Source organism: Aquarana catesbeiana, linkage group LG10, assembly GCF_042186555.1.
Source record: "Aquarana catesbeiana isolate 2022-GZ linkage group LG10, ASM4218655v1, whole genome shotgun sequence".
Classification (NCBI taxonomy): Eukaryota; Metazoa; Chordata; class Amphibia; order Anura; family Ranidae; genus Aquarana; species Aquarana catesbeiana.
The window spans coordinates 139,599,460-139,618,364 of record NC_133333.1 but is presented as its reverse complement, the minus strand read 5'-3'; the positions used below and the strand labels follow the sequence as shown (position 1 = coordinate 139,618,364).

The 18,905-nt window shown below is 42.1% G+C and overlaps 1 protein-coding gene across 2 annotated transcripts in view; it reads right to left on the bottom strand.

Annotated features, from left to right (window-relative positions):
- Positions 1 to 18,905, bottom strand: part of LOC141110926 (uncharacterized) — a 65,205-nt gene that overhangs the window by 32,444 nt on the left and 13,856 nt on the right. Inside the window, exons 3-4 of one of the 2 annotated variants that reach the window (XM_073602726.1) lie at positions 15,989 to 16,352; positions 6,188 to 6,823 (exon numbers count right to left, since the gene is read on the bottom strand). In XM_073602726.1, the coding sequence (XP_073458827.1) occupies positions 6,188 to 6,823; positions 15,989 to 16,319 (967 nt within the window). In that variant the 5' untranslated portion in view covers positions 16,320 to 16,352. The remainder of the gene's footprint in view (positions 1 to 6,187; positions 6,824 to 15,988; positions 16,353 to 18,905) is intronic. The other variant, XM_073602727.1, reaches the window with a different exon arrangement.

Here is an 18,905-nt window from a genome sequence, read left to right as displayed (position 1 = left end):
CAAGAGCCGGGACCCCGTGGAGAGAGGGAGAGCGCGTCTCCGCCGACGGAAATATGGGGCTCAGTCACTGCCAGGTGTTTTTTCACCTTAATGCATAGGATGCATTAAAGGTGAAAAAAACGAGAGGGTTTACTACCCCTTTAAACGAACAGGTCCATAGCTACTTGGTAAAGACTTTGATCCCTTTTTAAATATAGGCACCACATTGGCCCTACGCCAATCCAGTGGTACTATTCCAGTCATTAAAGAGTCCCTAAAAATTAGAAACAATGGCTTTGAAATGACAGAGCTCAATTATTTTAGGATCTGTGGGTACGGGGCATTAGAGTTAAGTGTTTTTATCTTGCCAGTATGTGTTTGTTGCTTACAGCTAACATTAAATGAAATCAGTTTATGGTCACTGCTACCCAGATGTTCTTTTATATATACACACACACATTAGTAATAAGCTCTGCATGGTTTGAGATTACCAAGTCCAACAGAGCATCATTCCTAGTTGTGGCCTCTATGAACTGTACCATAATAGGTTTATACAGTTTTACCCTTTAACTGTTCCAGCAGTGCCATTACTCCAGTCAATATCAGGGTAGTTAAAATCCCCCATTATTATCACCGTCCCGGCCCTTGCAGCCTTTTCCATCTGTGCAAGGAGTCTTCACCACCTCATTAACACTGGATGGCCTATAACAAACTACAGTATAATGATTAATTTTGAACTACGCACATCTATATGCAGTTCCGCCCATAATGCTTCTGTCTTGTCACACTCTCCATCAACTAGGTCCTCTTTCACACTCACTTTGAGATCACTTCTCACATAGAGACAGACACCGTCACCTTTCCTTTTTACCCTGTCTCTTTGAAAGAGTGCATAGCCAGGAATATTAATAGCCCAGTCATGTGAAGGATGAAGCCAAGGTTCAGCCATATGGATTAAATCATACTTCTCTTCATGCACCAAAGATTTCAACTTACCTATTTTGCTTGGCAGACTTCTGGCATTGGTGAACAAACACTTTAGTGCATTATTACATTTTTCTCCTGTGTTTTGCATAACTTTTTTAGTAGTACAAATAGCACTATAATATCCAATTGTTTTTTGTAACATGGGAACCTTCTTGTCACCTGCCATAACCCTCCCCCCACCTATCCCCATTCCACCCTAAATTAATGTCTGGCCGCACAATGGACCTGTCTGCCTGATTGAATTCTAGTTCACCTTCCCCCTCCATCCTATTTTAAATACTCCTCCAGCCTTCCCATAAACCCTTCCCCCCAGCACAGCAGACCCCCTTCCATTTAGGTGTAAGCCATCTTTAGCATATAGGTTGTACCTCAATGAAAAGTCAGCCCAGTGCTCTGGAAACCCTAACTCTTCCCTCTTACACCAGGTCTTTAGCCATGTATTCAGTTCTCTAATCTCCCCCCTGTCTTTCCTGTGTTGCGCATGGCACAGGCAATATTTCAGAGAATATCACTTTGGAGGTCCTTTCTAGTTCTTTAAACTGATTCTTAAGGAACTTCCACTTTTCATGTATTCTGTCATTGGGTCCAATATGGACCAAGACAGCTGGGCTGTACCCAGCCCCTCCCAGTAATTTATCAACCCGGTCCACCACACGCAGAAACCCTGGCACCAGGGAGACAGCAAATTATTTGGTTGAGGCGATCCTGCCGACAAATTATTCTATCAGTCCTTCTGATTATAGAATCTCCTATTACCACCAACTGTCTAAGCCTACCTACACTACCCCCACCACTACTACTAGATGGGCTGCTTTCCCGGCTGTTAGGGATAGCATTGACATCCAGGGCTGCCACCTCTGTGTTTGCCACCTCCACATCTTCACTCAACTTGGCAAATTTGTTTGGTGCTCAAACACAGGACTGGCCTTCATTTTCTATGAGCCTCTACCACTCCCTCTAACTACATTAGCCCACCTTCCTACATGATAATCCTGACTTGCCCCTCCACATCAACCCTACTAACTACCTGCTCAGTGAGCAGAGGACCCCTTTCAAGCTTGTCCTTTCTGCTCAGTGTTGCAACTTGCTCCTCCAGATCTCTAACGTGATCTTCCAGAAGGGCAACCTGCTCCCATCTGTCACAGCGGTATCCATCCTGGAGCTGTTGCACCATTTTTGCATACACGTGGCACACTGTGCATTGAGCAAAACCTTCAACCTTGCTAGCACTCATTTCCCAGTTACAATATAATTACTTATAGGAAGTTTAAGATGTTACATACAGGTTGAAAGACTTCTCTCTTAACTACTGTTTTCAACTCCTAGTTATAAACTCTCCACTTTAGTTCAAAATTCCACATGCAAGTCAGCATTAGCAGGGAGCCAGCTCAAATGTGAGCTGTATAGAAATGTATACACACCTGTAAACAATGAACCACTCCCTTTAATTAGTAGACTGAGACTAATGCTAGAGAAAGAAGTGCGGCATGCGCAGCTCGCGGCAGCAAATATTGGTTGTGGTTTTGGGGGGGCTGTAGGTAGCGCCTGCTGGTTGTATAATACAGCAAAGATGCTTCATGATTAAGGGGTTAAATGCCTTGTGAAACTGACAGAACAGAGAGAGGGGTGAGAATGAGAAAGGGGGTGAGAGAAAGAGGGGGAGAGATAGGGAGGGGTGAGAGAGAGAGAGGTGAGAAAGAGGGGTTGGAGAGAGGGGCGAGAATGAGAAAGGGGGTGAGAATGAGAGAAAGGGAGGGGAGAGACAGAGATGGGGTGAGAATGAGAAAGGGGTTGAGAGAGAAGGGGGGGGAAAGAGATAGGGAGGGGTGAGAGAGGGAAGAGAGGGGAAGGGTGAGAGAGGGGGAGGGGGAGAGAGGAGGGGTGAGAGAGAGGGGGAGAGAGAGGAGAGGTGAGAATGAGAAAGGGGGTGAGAGAGATAGTGAGGGGAGAGAGGTAAGGGGGAGGGTGAGAGAGAGGGGATGAAAGAGAGAGAGGGGGGAGAGAGGGGGTGAAAGAGAGAGAGAGGGGGTGAAAGGGGGATAAGAAAAAGAGAATGGGGTGAGAGAGGAGGATGGGGGGTGAGAGGAGGTTTAGAGAGAGGGGGTGATTGAGATGAGAGAGAGAGAGAGAGAGAGAGAGAGAGAGAGAGAGAGAGAGAGAGAGAGAGAGAGAGATTCAGTATGCATGCTATTCACAATTATGGCCCCAGGTTGCTCTCCCCTAGGCTCAGGCAGCCAGGATCTAGAGCTGCTGTGTTAAATATGCCGCCTCCATAGCCCCTTTCACAGCAGTGTGTGCACTGTACAAGGGTCCAATATTTTTTTATGCAATTGAACATACTCCATCCATAAACAAGATCATCTCCGGATAGTCCAAGCAGGGGACAACAAAAAAAATCAATGGGAGATCAGGGCTGCAGAGCCGGGTCTGTGAGCCCGGTAGTTGAGCAGCAGAGAAGGGGCGGGGCTTGCCATGCACGGGGCTCTCCACACTGTCTCCATCCTGTCCACAGGTTAAGGGTTCCGTGTGTGCAGGGAGGAAGATCACATGTCACTGATCTATAGTTTGATAAAGTATGATTGGTGCTCTGCAACAGGTAGCAGTGCAGTGGTGGAGCCTCTCATGGGGCCCCCTACTGGCTCCGGCCCTCGGGCAGTGCCAAAGTGCCCGAATGGTCAGTCCGTCCCTGGTCCCCATCCAACTTGACTGAGTTTGAGAGGATTTGCAAAGAAGAATGGCAGAAAATCCCCCACTCCAGGTGTGCAAAGCTTGTTGCATCATACCCAAAAAGACTGGAGGCTGTAATTGCTGCCAAAGTTAATTCAAAGTACTGAGTAAAGGGTTGAATACTTAAGTACATGTGATATTTCAGTTTTTTTCTTTTTAATAAATTCACAGACATTTCGAGAATTATGTTTTCACTTTGTCATTATGGGGTACCGAGCATAGATTAATTAAAAAAAAAAAAAAAAAAAAAAAGGATTTTAACAACTGTAGTATCAGGCTGCAGTAGAGCTGCACGATTAATTGTCAAGAAGTGTTATCACGATCCTGACTAAAGTGTTTCACAATTCTTTCTATGCAAAGAATTCTCTCTGCTCTTCTGAAGCCAAAGGTCAAAAGAAAGGAAGAGAAAAACTGTATAAACATTGTAACAATTTGTCAATTGAATAGACTTTGTGTGTAAGTGAAAAAAGTTTAACCACTTAAACACTAAACCTTTTTCTGACATTTGTTGGTTTCAAGTTAAAATCATTTTTTTTTGCTAGAAAATTACTGAGAACCCCCAAACATTATATATATTTTTTAGTAGACACCCTAGAGAATAAAATGGTGGTTGTTTGCAATATTTTATATCACAATGTATTTGCGCAGCGGTCTTTCAAATGCAATTTTTTTGAAAAAATTACTTTAATGAATTAAAAAAAAATAAAACTAACCAGTAAAGTTAGCCCATTTTTTTGTATAATGTGAAAGATTTTACGTTGTGAGAATCGTGAGAGAATCCTGATATTTTTATTCTGAGCAAAAAAATTGTGATTCTCGTTTTGGCCAGTATCGTGCAGCTCTAGGCTGCAGCATAACAAAATTGAAAAAAGTGAGGGGGGGTCTGAATCAGAGGCGTAACTAGAACCTTCAGGGCCCCGGTGCAAGAAACCATGATGGGCCCCCTGCCCCCCCCTCCATCCGAGCTCGGGCTTCCAATTTTGGAAGGGTGTCCATGGTCATCCTCCAGAACCCTGCCTCCCGTGGCCCTTGAGACATGCATTCAGCACAATCACAGCGGCTCTTTACCATGTGATCAGCTGATCACATGTAAACAGACTTGCCGGTTATCTGCAGCCCTTTCCTCCCACGAAATTAACGAGCTCACACCTCCCATGGAGCACACACAGGAGAGGGGAGGGGGGAGAAGACAGAGCAGATCGGCTGTGTCCTGTCTCATCCAGTGCGAGAGAGGACGGACTGAGGACTGACACGCTCTCAGCTCAGAGCCGTGCAACTAGCATAGCAACCCGGCTGGGGCCCCCGGACGGTGGCGGAATGCCAGGGCCTCATTGCAAGTTCAAATGTTGCGACCCTGGTAGTTCTGCCACTGGTCCGAATACTTTATGAATGCTCTGTATATATCAAGCATTGTAGTCATTTAAAAGGGTTGTAAAGGTTCAGGTTTAAAAAAAAAAACCAGACATGTCATTCTTACCTCCGTTGTGCAGTTGGTTATGCACAGAGTGGCCCCGATCCTCCTCTTCTGGGGTCCCTCCGTGGCACTCCTCGAGTGCTCAACCTCTTCTCGAGTGTCCCATTGGAGAAGCGCTCTCCTATGGGACACCCGTGCGGGCGCGCTCCCGTGTCCTGCTGCTGCGTCTGTTGACACAGACAGCAGGAATCAGCTCCGTCCCCCCAGGCGCCCGCGTCATTGGATTTGATTGACAGCAGCAGGAGCCAATGGCTGTGCTGCTATCAATCTATCCAATCAGGACACGAGACACTGGCCAGCGCTGGTGTGCTCGTTCCCGTCACGGGAATTACAGGGCTCAGGTAAGTATAAGGGGGGCCCCCGCCCGAACAGAGACAGTTCCCTATAGGGGTGTGCGGGCAATGGGGTAGCCAGGTTTGTCTCTATATGACATGTACTGCCCCATTGGTTCATAAGAATACATGATGTCCCTGGCTTCATAGCGGCTTTGGAGATAATGGGTTTTTGCCCGTTAATAGCCTTCCCCCTATACAACTACAGTTGTCCATCGGCACGCAAATGTTTATTTTTAGAGCATTATAAATACAAAAGTTATGAAATTGAATACTTGCAGTGTACTTGTCATTTATATTTCTGCTTTGTTGTAAGATTTTGATTCCTATTGTATGTAACTTTGTAACACTGTTATTCATGCCTTTGTTATTGTGAAAAATTTCTATAAAATCTTTGGGAGAAAAAAAAAAAAAAAGAAGTATAAAGGGGGGGGGGGGGGGGGGGGTCTTGGTGGTGCTGCTGCAATAAAAGGTTTTTCACCTTAATGTATAGAATGCATTAAAGTGGAAACCGCAGAGGGTTTACAACCCCTTTAAATCAGTATTGTTTCACTAGTCTTAAACTAGTAAAAGAAAATAAGATTGGTTACAATCATTGCCGTTTACCTTTATTTATTAAATACATCCGATATTTGATATGAGCTGATCAGTGAGAATTATTCTTTTTTGCAGCATTTTCATTTCTTACCTGTCTTAGAACCGGGATCATGTAAATACGCAGTGCAAATCTCAGAATTGATGATGGGGTTGTTTTTCTGAGATGGACTTGCTATACTTCCTAAATGTTCTTGGTTAGCATTTTTCTTTTTGCTGGAAACATCAGGTTGTGCTGAATGTTTAGCTGATGATGTTAAGCTTGAAGTGGAGGAAGGACCAGCATTACAAAGTTTTACTTTTGCTGAAGGCAGATCCTGATCCTCAAATAGATTTGATTCAATTATAATCTTTTTTCCTGAGGTATTTCGAAATTTAATGACTGGTATCTCTATCAACATGCTCAGCATGTCTGTATATCCCAGCTTTTGGCTATAAAGTTCCAAATCAATCTTATGTTGTTCTAGTATGTACTGTCTCAGTTTTGCAGCTCTCAGTCCTTTATGGTGACTTCTCATTTTTTGGGAAATTATTTTAACAATTTCATTTGACGGCATTTGCTTTTTTGTATGGCATGTGTGTTTGATACAGGAAGCTTCACTGGTCGAATAGTCCTCAGATTGTAGAGTGCTTTGTTTTGCAGGAGGCAACAACTTGTGACATCTTACTCCTGGTTGTTTTGGTTTGCATGATGGTTGCTCTTTCGGAAACTCATCAAGTTGATTATCCCCTGTGTGGAGTATTTGTGTATGGTTAGCTCTGCTAATCAGTTGAATATCTACAGACAAGTGTTATTACAAATGCCATTTTTTTTACATTTTCTCAATAAACTACTTGGATAGCTTGTTCAAAAAATAAACCTAAAATATGTTTGTTTTTATCTTGGTTAAAGCAGGGAATGGTTAAGACCCCTGTTTTTGTCATCTGGGGAAAATACCCTTTTTTTAATGCCCTGTAGATACAATAGGAAATAAGCAAAAAAAAAAAAAAAAAAAAAAAAAAAAAAAAAAAAAGAAAAAACAGTCCAAAGAAAGGGAAATCCATTTTCAGATAGTTACTTAAACAGGTATTGGAAGGTTTCTTCTCTATTCCTTTTCTGATAACAATGCAAACTTTTGGATTCTGCGTTACTTTTATTCCTAGTGACAATGGTCATCAGGGAATATGGAAAGAATGAATCAGCAAAAAAACAAAAACAGTGGTTCTAACCCACCTTTACCACTATATCCGAAACTAAACAAAAACAAAGTTGTGGATTTTACATTGTAATAATAAATGTTATCTTACAATTCATATATACAGTGGGGACGGAAAGTATTCAGACCCCCTTAAATTTTTCACTTTGTTATATTGCAGCCATTTGCTAAAATCATTTAAGTTAATTTTTTTCCTCATTAATGTACACACAGCACCCCATATTGACAGAAAAACAATTGACATTTTTGCAGATTTATTAAAAAAGAAAAAAACTGAAATATCACATGGTGCTAAGTATTCAGACCCTTTGCTCAGTATTTAGTAGAAGCACCCTTTTGATCTAATACAGCCATGAGTCTTTTTGGGAAAGGTGCAACAAGTTTTTCACACCTGGATTTGGGGATCCTCTGCCATTCCTCCTTGCAGATCCTCTCTAGTTCTGTCAGGTTGGATGGTAAACGTTGGTGGACAGCCATTTTTAGGTCTCTCCAGAGATGCTAAATTGGGTTTAAGTCAGGGCTCTGGCTGGGCCATTCAAGAACAGTTACGGAGTTGTTGTGAAGCCACTCCGTTATTTTAGCTGTGTGCTTAGGGTCATTGTCTTGTTGGAAGGTATACCTTCGGACAAGTCTGAGGTCCTGAGCACTCTGGAGAAGGTTTTCATCCAGGATATCCCTGTACTTGGCCGCATTCATCTTTCCCTTTCGATTACAACCAGTAGTCCTGTCCCTGCAGCTAAAAAACACCCCCACAGCATGATGCTGCCACCACCATGCTTCACTGTTGGGACTGTATTGGACAGGTGATGAGCAGTGCCTGGTTTTCTCCACACACACCGCTTAGAATTGAGGCCAAAAAGTTCCATCTTGGTCTCATCAGACCAGAGAATCTTATTTCTCACCATCTTTGAGTCCTTCAGGTGTTTTCTTAGCAAACTCCATGCGGGCTTTAATGTGTCTTGCTCTGAGGAGAGGCTTCCGTCAGACCACTCTGCCATAAAGCCCTGACTGGTGGAGGGATGCAGTGATGGTTGACTTTCTACAACTTTCTCCCATCTCCCAACTGCGTCTCTGGAGCTCAGCCACAGTGATCTTTGGGTTCTTCTTTACCTCTCTCACCAAACCTCACCAAAGCTCAGTTTGGCCGGACGGCCAGTTCTAGGAAGGGTTCTGGTCGTCCCAAACGTCTTCCATTTAAGGATTATGGAGGCCACTGTGCTCTTCGGAACCTTAAGTGCAGCAGAAATTTTTTTGTAACCTTGGCCAGATCGGTAGCTTGCCACAATTCTGTCTCTGAGCTCTTCAGGCAGTTCCTTTGACCTCATGAGTCTCATTTGCTCTGACATGCACTGTGAGCTGTAAGATCTTATATAGACAGGTGTGTGGCTTTCCTAATAAAGTCCAATCAGTATAATCAAACACAGCTGGACTCAAATGAAGGTGTAGAACCATCTCAAGGATGATCAGAAGAAATGGACAGCACCTGAGTTAAATATATGAGTGTCACAGCAAAGGGTCTGAATCCTTAGTGATCCATGTGATATTTCAGTTTTTCTTTTTTAATAAATCTGCAAAAATGTCAACAATTCTGTGTTTTTCTGTCAATGTGGGGTGCTGTGTATACATTAATTAGGAAAAAAATGAACTTAAAATGATTTTATCAAATGGCTGCAATATAACAGAGTGAAAAATTTAAGGGGGTCTGAATACTTTCTGTCCCCACCATGGATTTGCATAGAAGAACAAGGAGGATGGTATGATCAGCAGCATTTTGGTAAATCAGAACCCACTTTTCTCAAATGGCCAGTAGAGAACCATCCCCAAACCAAAACTCGCCAACCTAAAAAGCCAGTGTGCCGCCCATAGTGCAGACATAAAAAACAATACACATATATTAGCATGTATCAGTCGGTCAGCAGTGAACATATACTTTACAGCAGAACGAATAACCTTAAAAACATTTACCCCACAAGGGAGCTACAAGTATCAGCCAGCCAATGATAAATTGAGGATGGGGCATTACCATAGCAACCCTCGCATGCCTGGGATGGCATCATACACTGGTGCCCTTGGCAATGCTAAGCTACTGGAACAACAACTTTGAAGAAGCAGGAAGTATTAGAACAAATTGTAACGGCAGTAGACAATAATACATAAGGGATCAGAGCATGGAGACAATAAAGAGAAAAATAAGCTAGGGATTAACCCAGATTCCGAAGAAGTAAACAAACACAAGTGTACAAAAAAAAAGGGAGAAAGCAGTAAAACAAAATAGAACAAAGAATAACAGAAACAAATGACAGTAAATAAATGTATGATCTGAGGGAGGCATACAGAATTTGATAGAGCAGCATTAAATGTACATCAGAGGTGTCCAACCTGCTGCCCAAGGGTTGCCTGCAGCCCAAGATGGCTATGAATGCGGCCCAACACAAAACCCTAAATTTATTGTTGTTTTTGATTTTTTGGGGGAATCGTTTTGTAAAAATACATTTACACTTAGTGAACACATGCAGCAGAAGAAAAATTTGACACTGTCCCTTTACTGGACTTTTATAAGTTTAATCTTCCCAAAGAAAAATATCCCACTCTTCACAATCGCACCTTATTTATGTTATCAGTTTTCGGCAGCAACTATTATCAAGGATGAAGCACACAAAGGGCAAAATTAGAACCAAAATATTTGATGAGCGCCTTGATAATTCATACTAGAACCAAATATGGAACCAGATATGGATACGTTAACAGTGTCAAATATTGCACTAGTTTCATGCGATATTTGAGTTATTGAGTTTTATTACTCAGATAGGTACATTATCTATATCAGTGATCTGTCCAACTTTTTATTGCTCATCAGCTATCCTTATTGTTAGTGTATTTTATGTTGGGCCAAAGAAAATTCTTCTTCATCCAATGTGGCCCTGAAAGGTCAAAAGATGGGACACCCCTGGTTTAGATCTTGTGATGTGGCCTGAGTCAACTGAAATTTAGGTGGATTTTTGACTGATCAGCTACAGATGGTTGCCATGCCAAGGAACTTTAGAAAATCAGAATTCCTGGGAATGGGAGTGGAGTAAGGACAGGGTTAACACTGGCACCCATAGTGCACTGGTACAATGGTGTGTGTGGCAAAACTGTCCTAGCAGTGGGAGCAGCTTAAAATATGAGTCTACATACAGAGTGCAGCAGTTAGACATATGTAATATACAGTATCTCACAAAAGTGAGTACACCCCTCACATTTTTGTAAACATTTTATTATATCTTTTCATGTGACAACACTGAAGAAATTACACTTTGCTACAATGTAAAGTAGTGAGCGTACAGCTTGTATAACAGTGTAAATTTGCTGTCCCCTCAAAATAACTTAACACACAGCCAATAATGTCTAAACCACTGGCAACAAAAGTGAGTACACCCCTAAGTAAAAATGTCCAAATTGGGCCCAATTAGCCCTTTTCCCTCCCTGGTGTCATGTGACTCTTTAGTGTTTTTAGGAGGTGTGTTAAATTTGGTGTTATTGCTCTTACTCACTCATAATGGTCACTGGAAGTTCAACATGGCACCTCATGGCAAAGAACTCTCTGAGGATCTGAAAAAAAGAATTATTGCTCTACATAAAGATGGCCTAAGCTATAAGAAGATTGCCAAGACCTGGAAACTGATCTGCAGCACAGTGGCCAAGACCATACAGCGGTTTAACAGGACAGGTACTCACTTTTGTTGCCAGTGGTTTAGACATTATTGGCTGTGTGTTGAGTTTTTTTGAGGGGACAGCAAATTTATACTGTTATACAAGCTGTACACTCACTACTTTACATTGTAACAAAGTTTAATTTCTTCAGTGTTGTCACATGAAAATATATAATAAAAGATTTACAAAAATGTAAGGGTGTACTCACTTTTGTGAGATACTGTAAATAGTGCAGGGGTCTGGGGAGGGTAACATACATAGTGCAGGGGTCAGGTTTGTTATGTATGGGGAACAGAAGTGGGTAATACACAGAGTGCAAGCGGCAAGTGTACGTAACGTACATACAACATCATACACCCTGCATAAATATACACGCAAATACATATGCACTGCATACACATACATGCAGCATACACAGCCTGCATACACACACACACACACACTATATACACATACATGCAATATACATTCACACTGCATGCACATGCATACAACATACATAAACCCTACATACATGTATGTATGTGTATACAGTGTAACATACATTCACACTGCATACAACATGCATAAATACCATCATACACTGTATACACATACATACATTCACAATGCATACAGCACACATAAACTCTATATACACATACACTGTATACACACACATACATTTAACATACACATGGCATAAACCTGCATACAAAATGCATACACACTGCATACACAAGCACTTACCTAGTACCTCAGTTTCAACAATGTCTCCAGAACAAGGAGACAGAAAATCACCTCAACAAGGACACAGGCAGTAAAAAAAAAAAACCTGACTCCTAACCCTTAGTTACAAAATGATTTGGCTGGAGGTCCAATATTGCAGTGCCAAGTCTAACCTTTCTATCTAGTTGATAGGAATCAGCCCTTTTATTGATAAAATGTTCAACTGAACGAACACTTTTCAGTCTAGGTCGGCAGGGAACATGGGTCACTGGGGATCCGGGCACAGGTGACACCAGATTTCACTTGCCAGTGACTGACTGAGGTCATACTTAATCGGCCAGCCACTGAGTGACACGTGAGTATTTCTCTGTCATTGAGTATGTCGACCCTGTTGGTAATTAGTTGTCGGCTATTGTGGCTCTATGTATATTAGGTATGTGCAGTAGGCCATGACAACCCATCTCTTTGACATGGCTGATTCAATAGCAAAATCTGATGGATTGGGGTTTTTTTTGCATTTACTGTATATATTAAATGAGCCCTAATAACTGTTCCAAGAAAAAAACTCTAGCTCACTGTGATTCACACTGCAATGCTGTACAAAAGACAGAGGCCACACACTGGTGAGGTCACTTCCTTCACAGATCTTTATTTAGCCAAACAGTGCATGTGGAGAAATTCTGCCTGGAGACCCACCCCTCTAGCTCATTTTTACTTCTTTTTTTTTGTGTGTTTTCGAACAACTTTACTTTTTTTTTTTTTTTTTTTTTTTTATTTCCTTTGATCACCATTTTCCCTTTTCTTCTTTTCTTTCTTCTGTTCCTTCGTAACAGATATTTCATTTTCATATTATCTTCTTCTCATTATTTATGTGTTACACATTTATGTATCGAGTCCTTTTATGTTTATTTAATAGGATTTTTGGTTCCCACGGAAAGATTTTAAATTATACAGTAGTTTTTCTGTACCTTTTTAACATGGGAGGAAGATTTTAATAATGTAAAATATGGTAAACTAGATTTTATGTACACAGAGGGGATGAGACAATCAATGGTAGTGATAGCCATAGTGGCTTTCAGTGCCTTGAAAAAAGTATTCATACCCCTTGACATTTTCCACATTTTGTTATGTTACAACCAAAAACATAAATGTATTTTATTGGGAGTTTATGTGATAGACCAACACAAAGTGGCACATAATTGTGAAGTGGAAGGAAAACGAAAACAAAACAAATAATAATCTGAAAAGTGTGACGTGCATTTATATTCAGCCCCCCTAAATCAATACAGTAAAACCTTGGTTTGAGAGTAACTTGGTATGAGAGCGTTTTGCAAGACAAGCAAAATTTTTCATAAATTTTGACTTGATATACAAGTGATGTCTTGATATACAAGTAGCGTATGGTCACAATTGAGTATAAAAGAGAAGAGAGGCGCCTCTAAGTGTAGACAATATGGTTACATTTAATGAAGGTACAACATTTAGCAACTCACATGGTTGATGATTAAAACAGGCACATCTAAGTATAAGGGCATCCGGGCTAAAGCTGTCCACATAAACCGTCCTCCTCACCACCATCAACGTCATCCCTTCCACACTGCGCTTCGTGAGTGCTTCAAGCCACGCTTTCAGTTCGCTGTACTGCAGGGTAGCCTTCCCGATCACGATTATAGACAGCGGTGAGAGCCGGCGGTGCGGGGGATGGTCTATGTGGACAGCTTTACCCTGGATGGCTGCATACTTAGATGTGCCTCTTTTAATCATCAAGCATGTGAGTTGCTAAATGTTGTACCTTCATTAAATGTAACCATATTGCTACACTTAGAGGCGCCTCTCTTCTCTTATATACTCTGTAGCTCCTGATGGATTTTGCTTCTAATCCTCTTGTGGAGGCTTCCATTTGTGGATGGACATTTTATTGTTATACAACCTATCACCATAGGTGTGCGCAGCCTATTGCATTAGGGTGTGCACCCCAAAGCTGAAAACACACATGACTTTCTCTGCAGCCTCAGCTGCACAGGGCAGTAAAATGAATGGGAAGTGCTCTGTACTGCGTGGCTTCCTGTTCAGTTACAAACTGGAGCACAGTAAACACAGTTTATTATGCTTCAGTTATGAATTGACACAGTGAGTGAGTGTGTTCACTGTGTTCATTTAGAAAAGGAAGGGGCTGGTAAATTACATATTTACTAGTCCCTTCCCTCACTCTCCATCCTGAATCATCGCTGCAGCCAGGGGGAGAGAAGAGGAGGGAAGACAGCAGCACTGCAGGGTGGGGGCCAACAAGGGGGAGAGGCCGGGCTATAGGCAGAATCTGTACTGCACATAGTACATAGGGTGTGCCCATTCACACCTGGCACACCCCCTGTGCACGCCTATGCCTATCACATTTTGCAATAATCTTTTTTATGGACTATAAACTGAAGGACTTATGAATAAATGGTTGTGGAATGAATCATCTGAGTTTCCTTTATTTCCATGGGGAAAGTCGCTTTGATATACGAGTACTTTGGATTACAAGCATGTTTCCGGAACAAATTATGCTCGCAATTCAAGGTATTACTGTACTTTGTAAAACCACCTTTCGCTGCAATTACAGCTAGTCTTTTTGGGGATGTCTCTACGAGGCTTGCACATCTAGAAAGTGACATTATGGCCCATTCTTCTTTGCAAAATAGCTCTGTCAGATTGGATGGAGAGTGTCTGTGAACAGCAATTTTTAAGTCTTGCCACAGATTCTCAACTGGATTTAGGTCTGGACTTTGACTGGACCACTCTAACACATGAATATGCTTTGATCTGAACCATTCTATTGTAGCTCTGGCGGTGTGTTTAGGGTCGTTGTCCTACTGGAAGGTGAATCTCCACCCCAGTCTCAAGTCTTTTGCAGACTCTAACAGGTTTTCTTCTATAATTGCCCTGTATTTGGCTCCATCCATCTTCCCATCAACTCTGAACAACTTCCCTGTCCCTGCTGAAAAAAAGCATCCCCACAACATGATGCTGTCACCATCATGTTTCACAGTCTGGATGGTGTGTTCAGGGTGATGTGCAGTGTTAGTTTTCTGCCACACATAGCGTTTTGCTTTTAGGCCAAAAAGTTTGATTTGGTCTCATCTGACCAGAGCACCTTCTTCTACATGTTTGCTATGTCCCCCACAGGGCTTCTTGCAAGCTGCAAACAGGACTTCTTATGGCTTTCTTTCAACAATGGCTTTCTTCTTGCCATTCTTCTATAAAGGCCAGATTTGTGGAGTACACGACAAATAGTTCTCCTGTGGACAGATTCTCCCACCTGAGCTGTGGATCTCTGCAGCTCCTCCAGAGTTACCATGGGCCTCTTGGCTGCTTCTCTGATTAATGCTCTCCTTGCTCGGCCTGTCAGTGTAGGTGGGCGACCAAGTCTTGGTAGGTTTGCAGTTGTGCCATACTCTTTACATTTTCAAATGATGGATTGAACAGTGCTCTGAGAGATGATCCAAGCTTAGGATATGTTTTTATAACCTAACCCTGCTTTAAACTTCTCCACAACTTTATCCCTGACCCGTCTGATGTATTCCTTGGCCTTCACAATGCTTTGTTCACTAAGGTTCTCTAACAAACCTCTGAGGGCTTCACAGAACAGCTGTATTAAAACTGAGATTAAATAATTTACTAATTAGGTGACTTCTGAAGGCAATTGGTTCCACTAGATTTTAGTTAGGGGTATCAGAGTAAAGGGGGCTGAATACAAATGCACGCCACACTTTTCAGATATTTATTTGTAAAAAAATTCAAAAACCATTTATCATTTTCCTTCCACTCACAATGATGTGCCACTTTGTGTTGGTCTGTCATAAAATTCCAATAAAATACATTTAAGTTTTTGGTTGTAACATAAAATGACAAAATGTGGAAAATTTCAAGGGGTGTGAATACTTTTTCAAGGCACTGTATAGTTACCTAATGTTTTTTACTGTGTTGGTATGTCTATTTAAATAAGTTGATGTGGCCAATTGGTCAATGCATTTTAGCACTTTGCCCCTGATCACTGTCATCTCTACAACCAAGCCAGGATGGGTAAAAGGCATTAGAGAGGCAAGTCTCCAGGAATTCTCGATATGTACTGTTTGACTGAATAAAGATCTTTGAAGGAAGTGGTCAGTGATGTGCTGCCTCCATTTTTTTGTACAGCGTATGCATGGATCAGGAACAGGCTCCAATGACCAACACCCCCCACATATGAGGATAGAATCAGGAGTTTGGGACCAGCGAGATTTCTGGAAATTCTTTATGTAATGCTTATAAAGTCTTACCTGACCGAGACAAGCCTTTATTTGATGATGCACTGCAAGGCTCTGTCACGAAAGGTTCATTTTTCTGGGATGAAATATCCATGCTCGGAGCTATCACATTAAGTGGACAAGGTGGTCGATATTTTATCAGTTGCTGTCCATTAACATTCAGTATCTCAACTTCATTTTTCATGTCATCCAGCACGTTTTTTAATGATTTGTACCCATAGTTTTTTAGCTTAAGCTGGTATCCATGGACCTGGTGGAAGAGTCCAGAAAATTCTCCAAAGGAAACTCCTTCTTCTTTTTCCATCACTACAAGAATAACCTCTGACTTGAAAATCTCATCCATGGCTCAGCCTAAGAAATTCCCCAAATCAACGCCCTGTAAGTGTAAAGACAGACATTTAAAACAATACACGAAATATAGGAACAGTCTGTACTAAATTTAGAGGCCAATAACTGTGATCAAAGATCACTATTCTTGTTTGTACATAATAATAAAAAAAAAAACATTTGCGTACTGTAGAGAATTGAAAACCTTTGTTAAATTTAAATCATATGAAAAAAGAATCTACAATACAAAAGATATTTTATTAGAAATCAATGCATAAAGTATGATACATTCGAACAGCCAATCAGATCTTTCTTTGTTTATGCTGTTCAGAGGTGGATTCTATAGTTTTCCACACTTTTACTGCACTTCAATCCCAAGTATACATTTTCCCCTTCTTTCCTTGTCCAATGGGTCATCCCTGTACATTTTTATTCTTTCCCCTCTTAGTTTGCTGAGTTGTCCTCAAAAAACCATACTCACACACTCAATGAATGCAGCGTTGTCCTGCTGTCATCCACCAATCTGTTGCTGTATGCTGGGTCTCACCCTGCCAGTTTCCTTTCGGACACCATCAGTAGGTGGTTGTGTCTTCTGGCTTCAGGCAGCCACCCTACTAATGACACGCCATTAAGTCTGCCCTTCTCCATCTGCTGTGTTGAAACTGATGCCTCGTGGGATATGTGACATGTATATCTTTGTACGCTAGAGGAACAGAGGACAAGTCTGTGAGCAGGTAGTGGCTAACGCTGCCCCAGCCCAGAAGTTAGAAGTTGGTTGTGTTTCCCGGGTTTTTCTTGGCTGGTCTTTCCTGGGTCCGAACCCCTGGTCCTGTGTGTTATTAAAAAGGATGGCGGTCCAGATCCTAGGAGGCCCTTGGGGGTTTTCTTGTTGCTGTTCTGCTGGTTCTGTTCCGGCCTGTTCATTTGGTTAGACCCAACTGCTGCTGTTACCGTAGTTGGAACCAATGCGCGTGGTCGGCGGCCGCAATGTCCGCTGTCCACCCAGGATTGCTCCACAGAGAGCCAGAATGGGGATCTGTCAGTGTAAACAGACAGATTCCCGTTCTGACAGGGGAGTAGAGAGACATCTGCTGTTCCTAGTGATCAGGAACAGTGATCTCACTCCTCCAATCAGGCCCATCCCCCTTAACCCCTTGATCGCCCCCTTAGTGTTAACCCCTTCCCTGCCAGTGACATTTATACAGTAATTAGTGGCTATTTTTTAGCTCTGATCGCTGTATAAATGTCAATGGTCCCAAAAAAGTGTCCGATCTGTGTGCCGCAATGTCGCAGTCCCGTAAAAAAAAAATCGCTGATCGCCGCCATTACTAGCTTATTGCGATTTTAAAAAAAATATGTAGAAGAATGCATATTGGCCTAAACTGATTAAGACTTTTTTTTATTTTATTTTTTCGATATTTATTACAGCAAAAAGTAAAAAATATTGTTTTTTTTTCAAAATTGTCAATTTTTTTTGTTAAGCGCAAAAAATAAAAACCGCAGAGGTGATCAAATACCACCAAAAGAAAGCTCTATTTATGGGAAAAAAAGGACATAAATTTTGTTTGGGTACAGTGCAATTGTCAGTTAAAGCGACGCAGTGCCATATCGCAAAAAATGGCCTGGTCATTAAGGTAGAAAAGAGCCCTTAAGTGGTTAATAGTAGACTCTACAATTAATCTATACTTACTTTTCCAATGCTCCAGTACTGCCCCCAAATAAGTCCAAGACTTGCAACTGTCACAGAGTCAAACCTTGCTTAGGGCAATGGCTGATCTGACAGAGCACTGCATCAAGGCAGTATGGGGTGGTGTCACATATTCCCCCTCCCCCCAGCTTCAAGTGAAATTGTTACTACAGCTTGCTTTAAAGCGGCGTTCCACCCGCTCATTGTACTCCTCCCCCCCTCCGAGGAGGAGGGGGCAGGATACCTGTCTTTCACAGATATGCTTTCCCCACTTCCGGGAGCCTCAGTGATTGACATCACGGCTGGGGCTCCCTCCTCCTCCCCCTGTCACCGGGCCAGTAGGAGAGGGGAGCAGAGCCTTGCGCATGCGCAGTAGGGTTCCCGGCGTGAAGCTGAAAGGCTACACTTTCGGGTTCCCGTACTCGCAATGGAGGCGGCATGCACCCGACAGCTGAGGAAACATCAGCTGCAGTGCCGACATTGCTGGACTCCAGGACAGGTAAGTGTCCGATTATTAAAAGTCATCAGCTGCAGTATGTGCAGCTGCTGGCTTTAAATTTTTGCAGTGGTGGGCGGACCTCCGCTTTAAAGTGGAACTAAAGTCCTACTTTTAAAAACTGAGCAGGCAGGCTTTTATTGCAGAAGAGACATGCAATGTCTCTTTTGCAATAAAGGAAACCTACCTGTCTGCTCACAGTGTTCTTTGTTATGTGCCATTTAAAGCATATCTAAACCCAAAAACAAAACTTTACTATATTGCAGCTTGCCAGTCCTCAGATAGCTGTATTTGTTTTTTTTTTCCAGATCTTTATTCCTGGTTATCCTGCAAATAACTCACTTCCTGTCCTAAGGTAGCTGTGATCATTCACACCACTGAATGTGTTTCAAAAGCCATGATTTTCACACTAGGCTGCT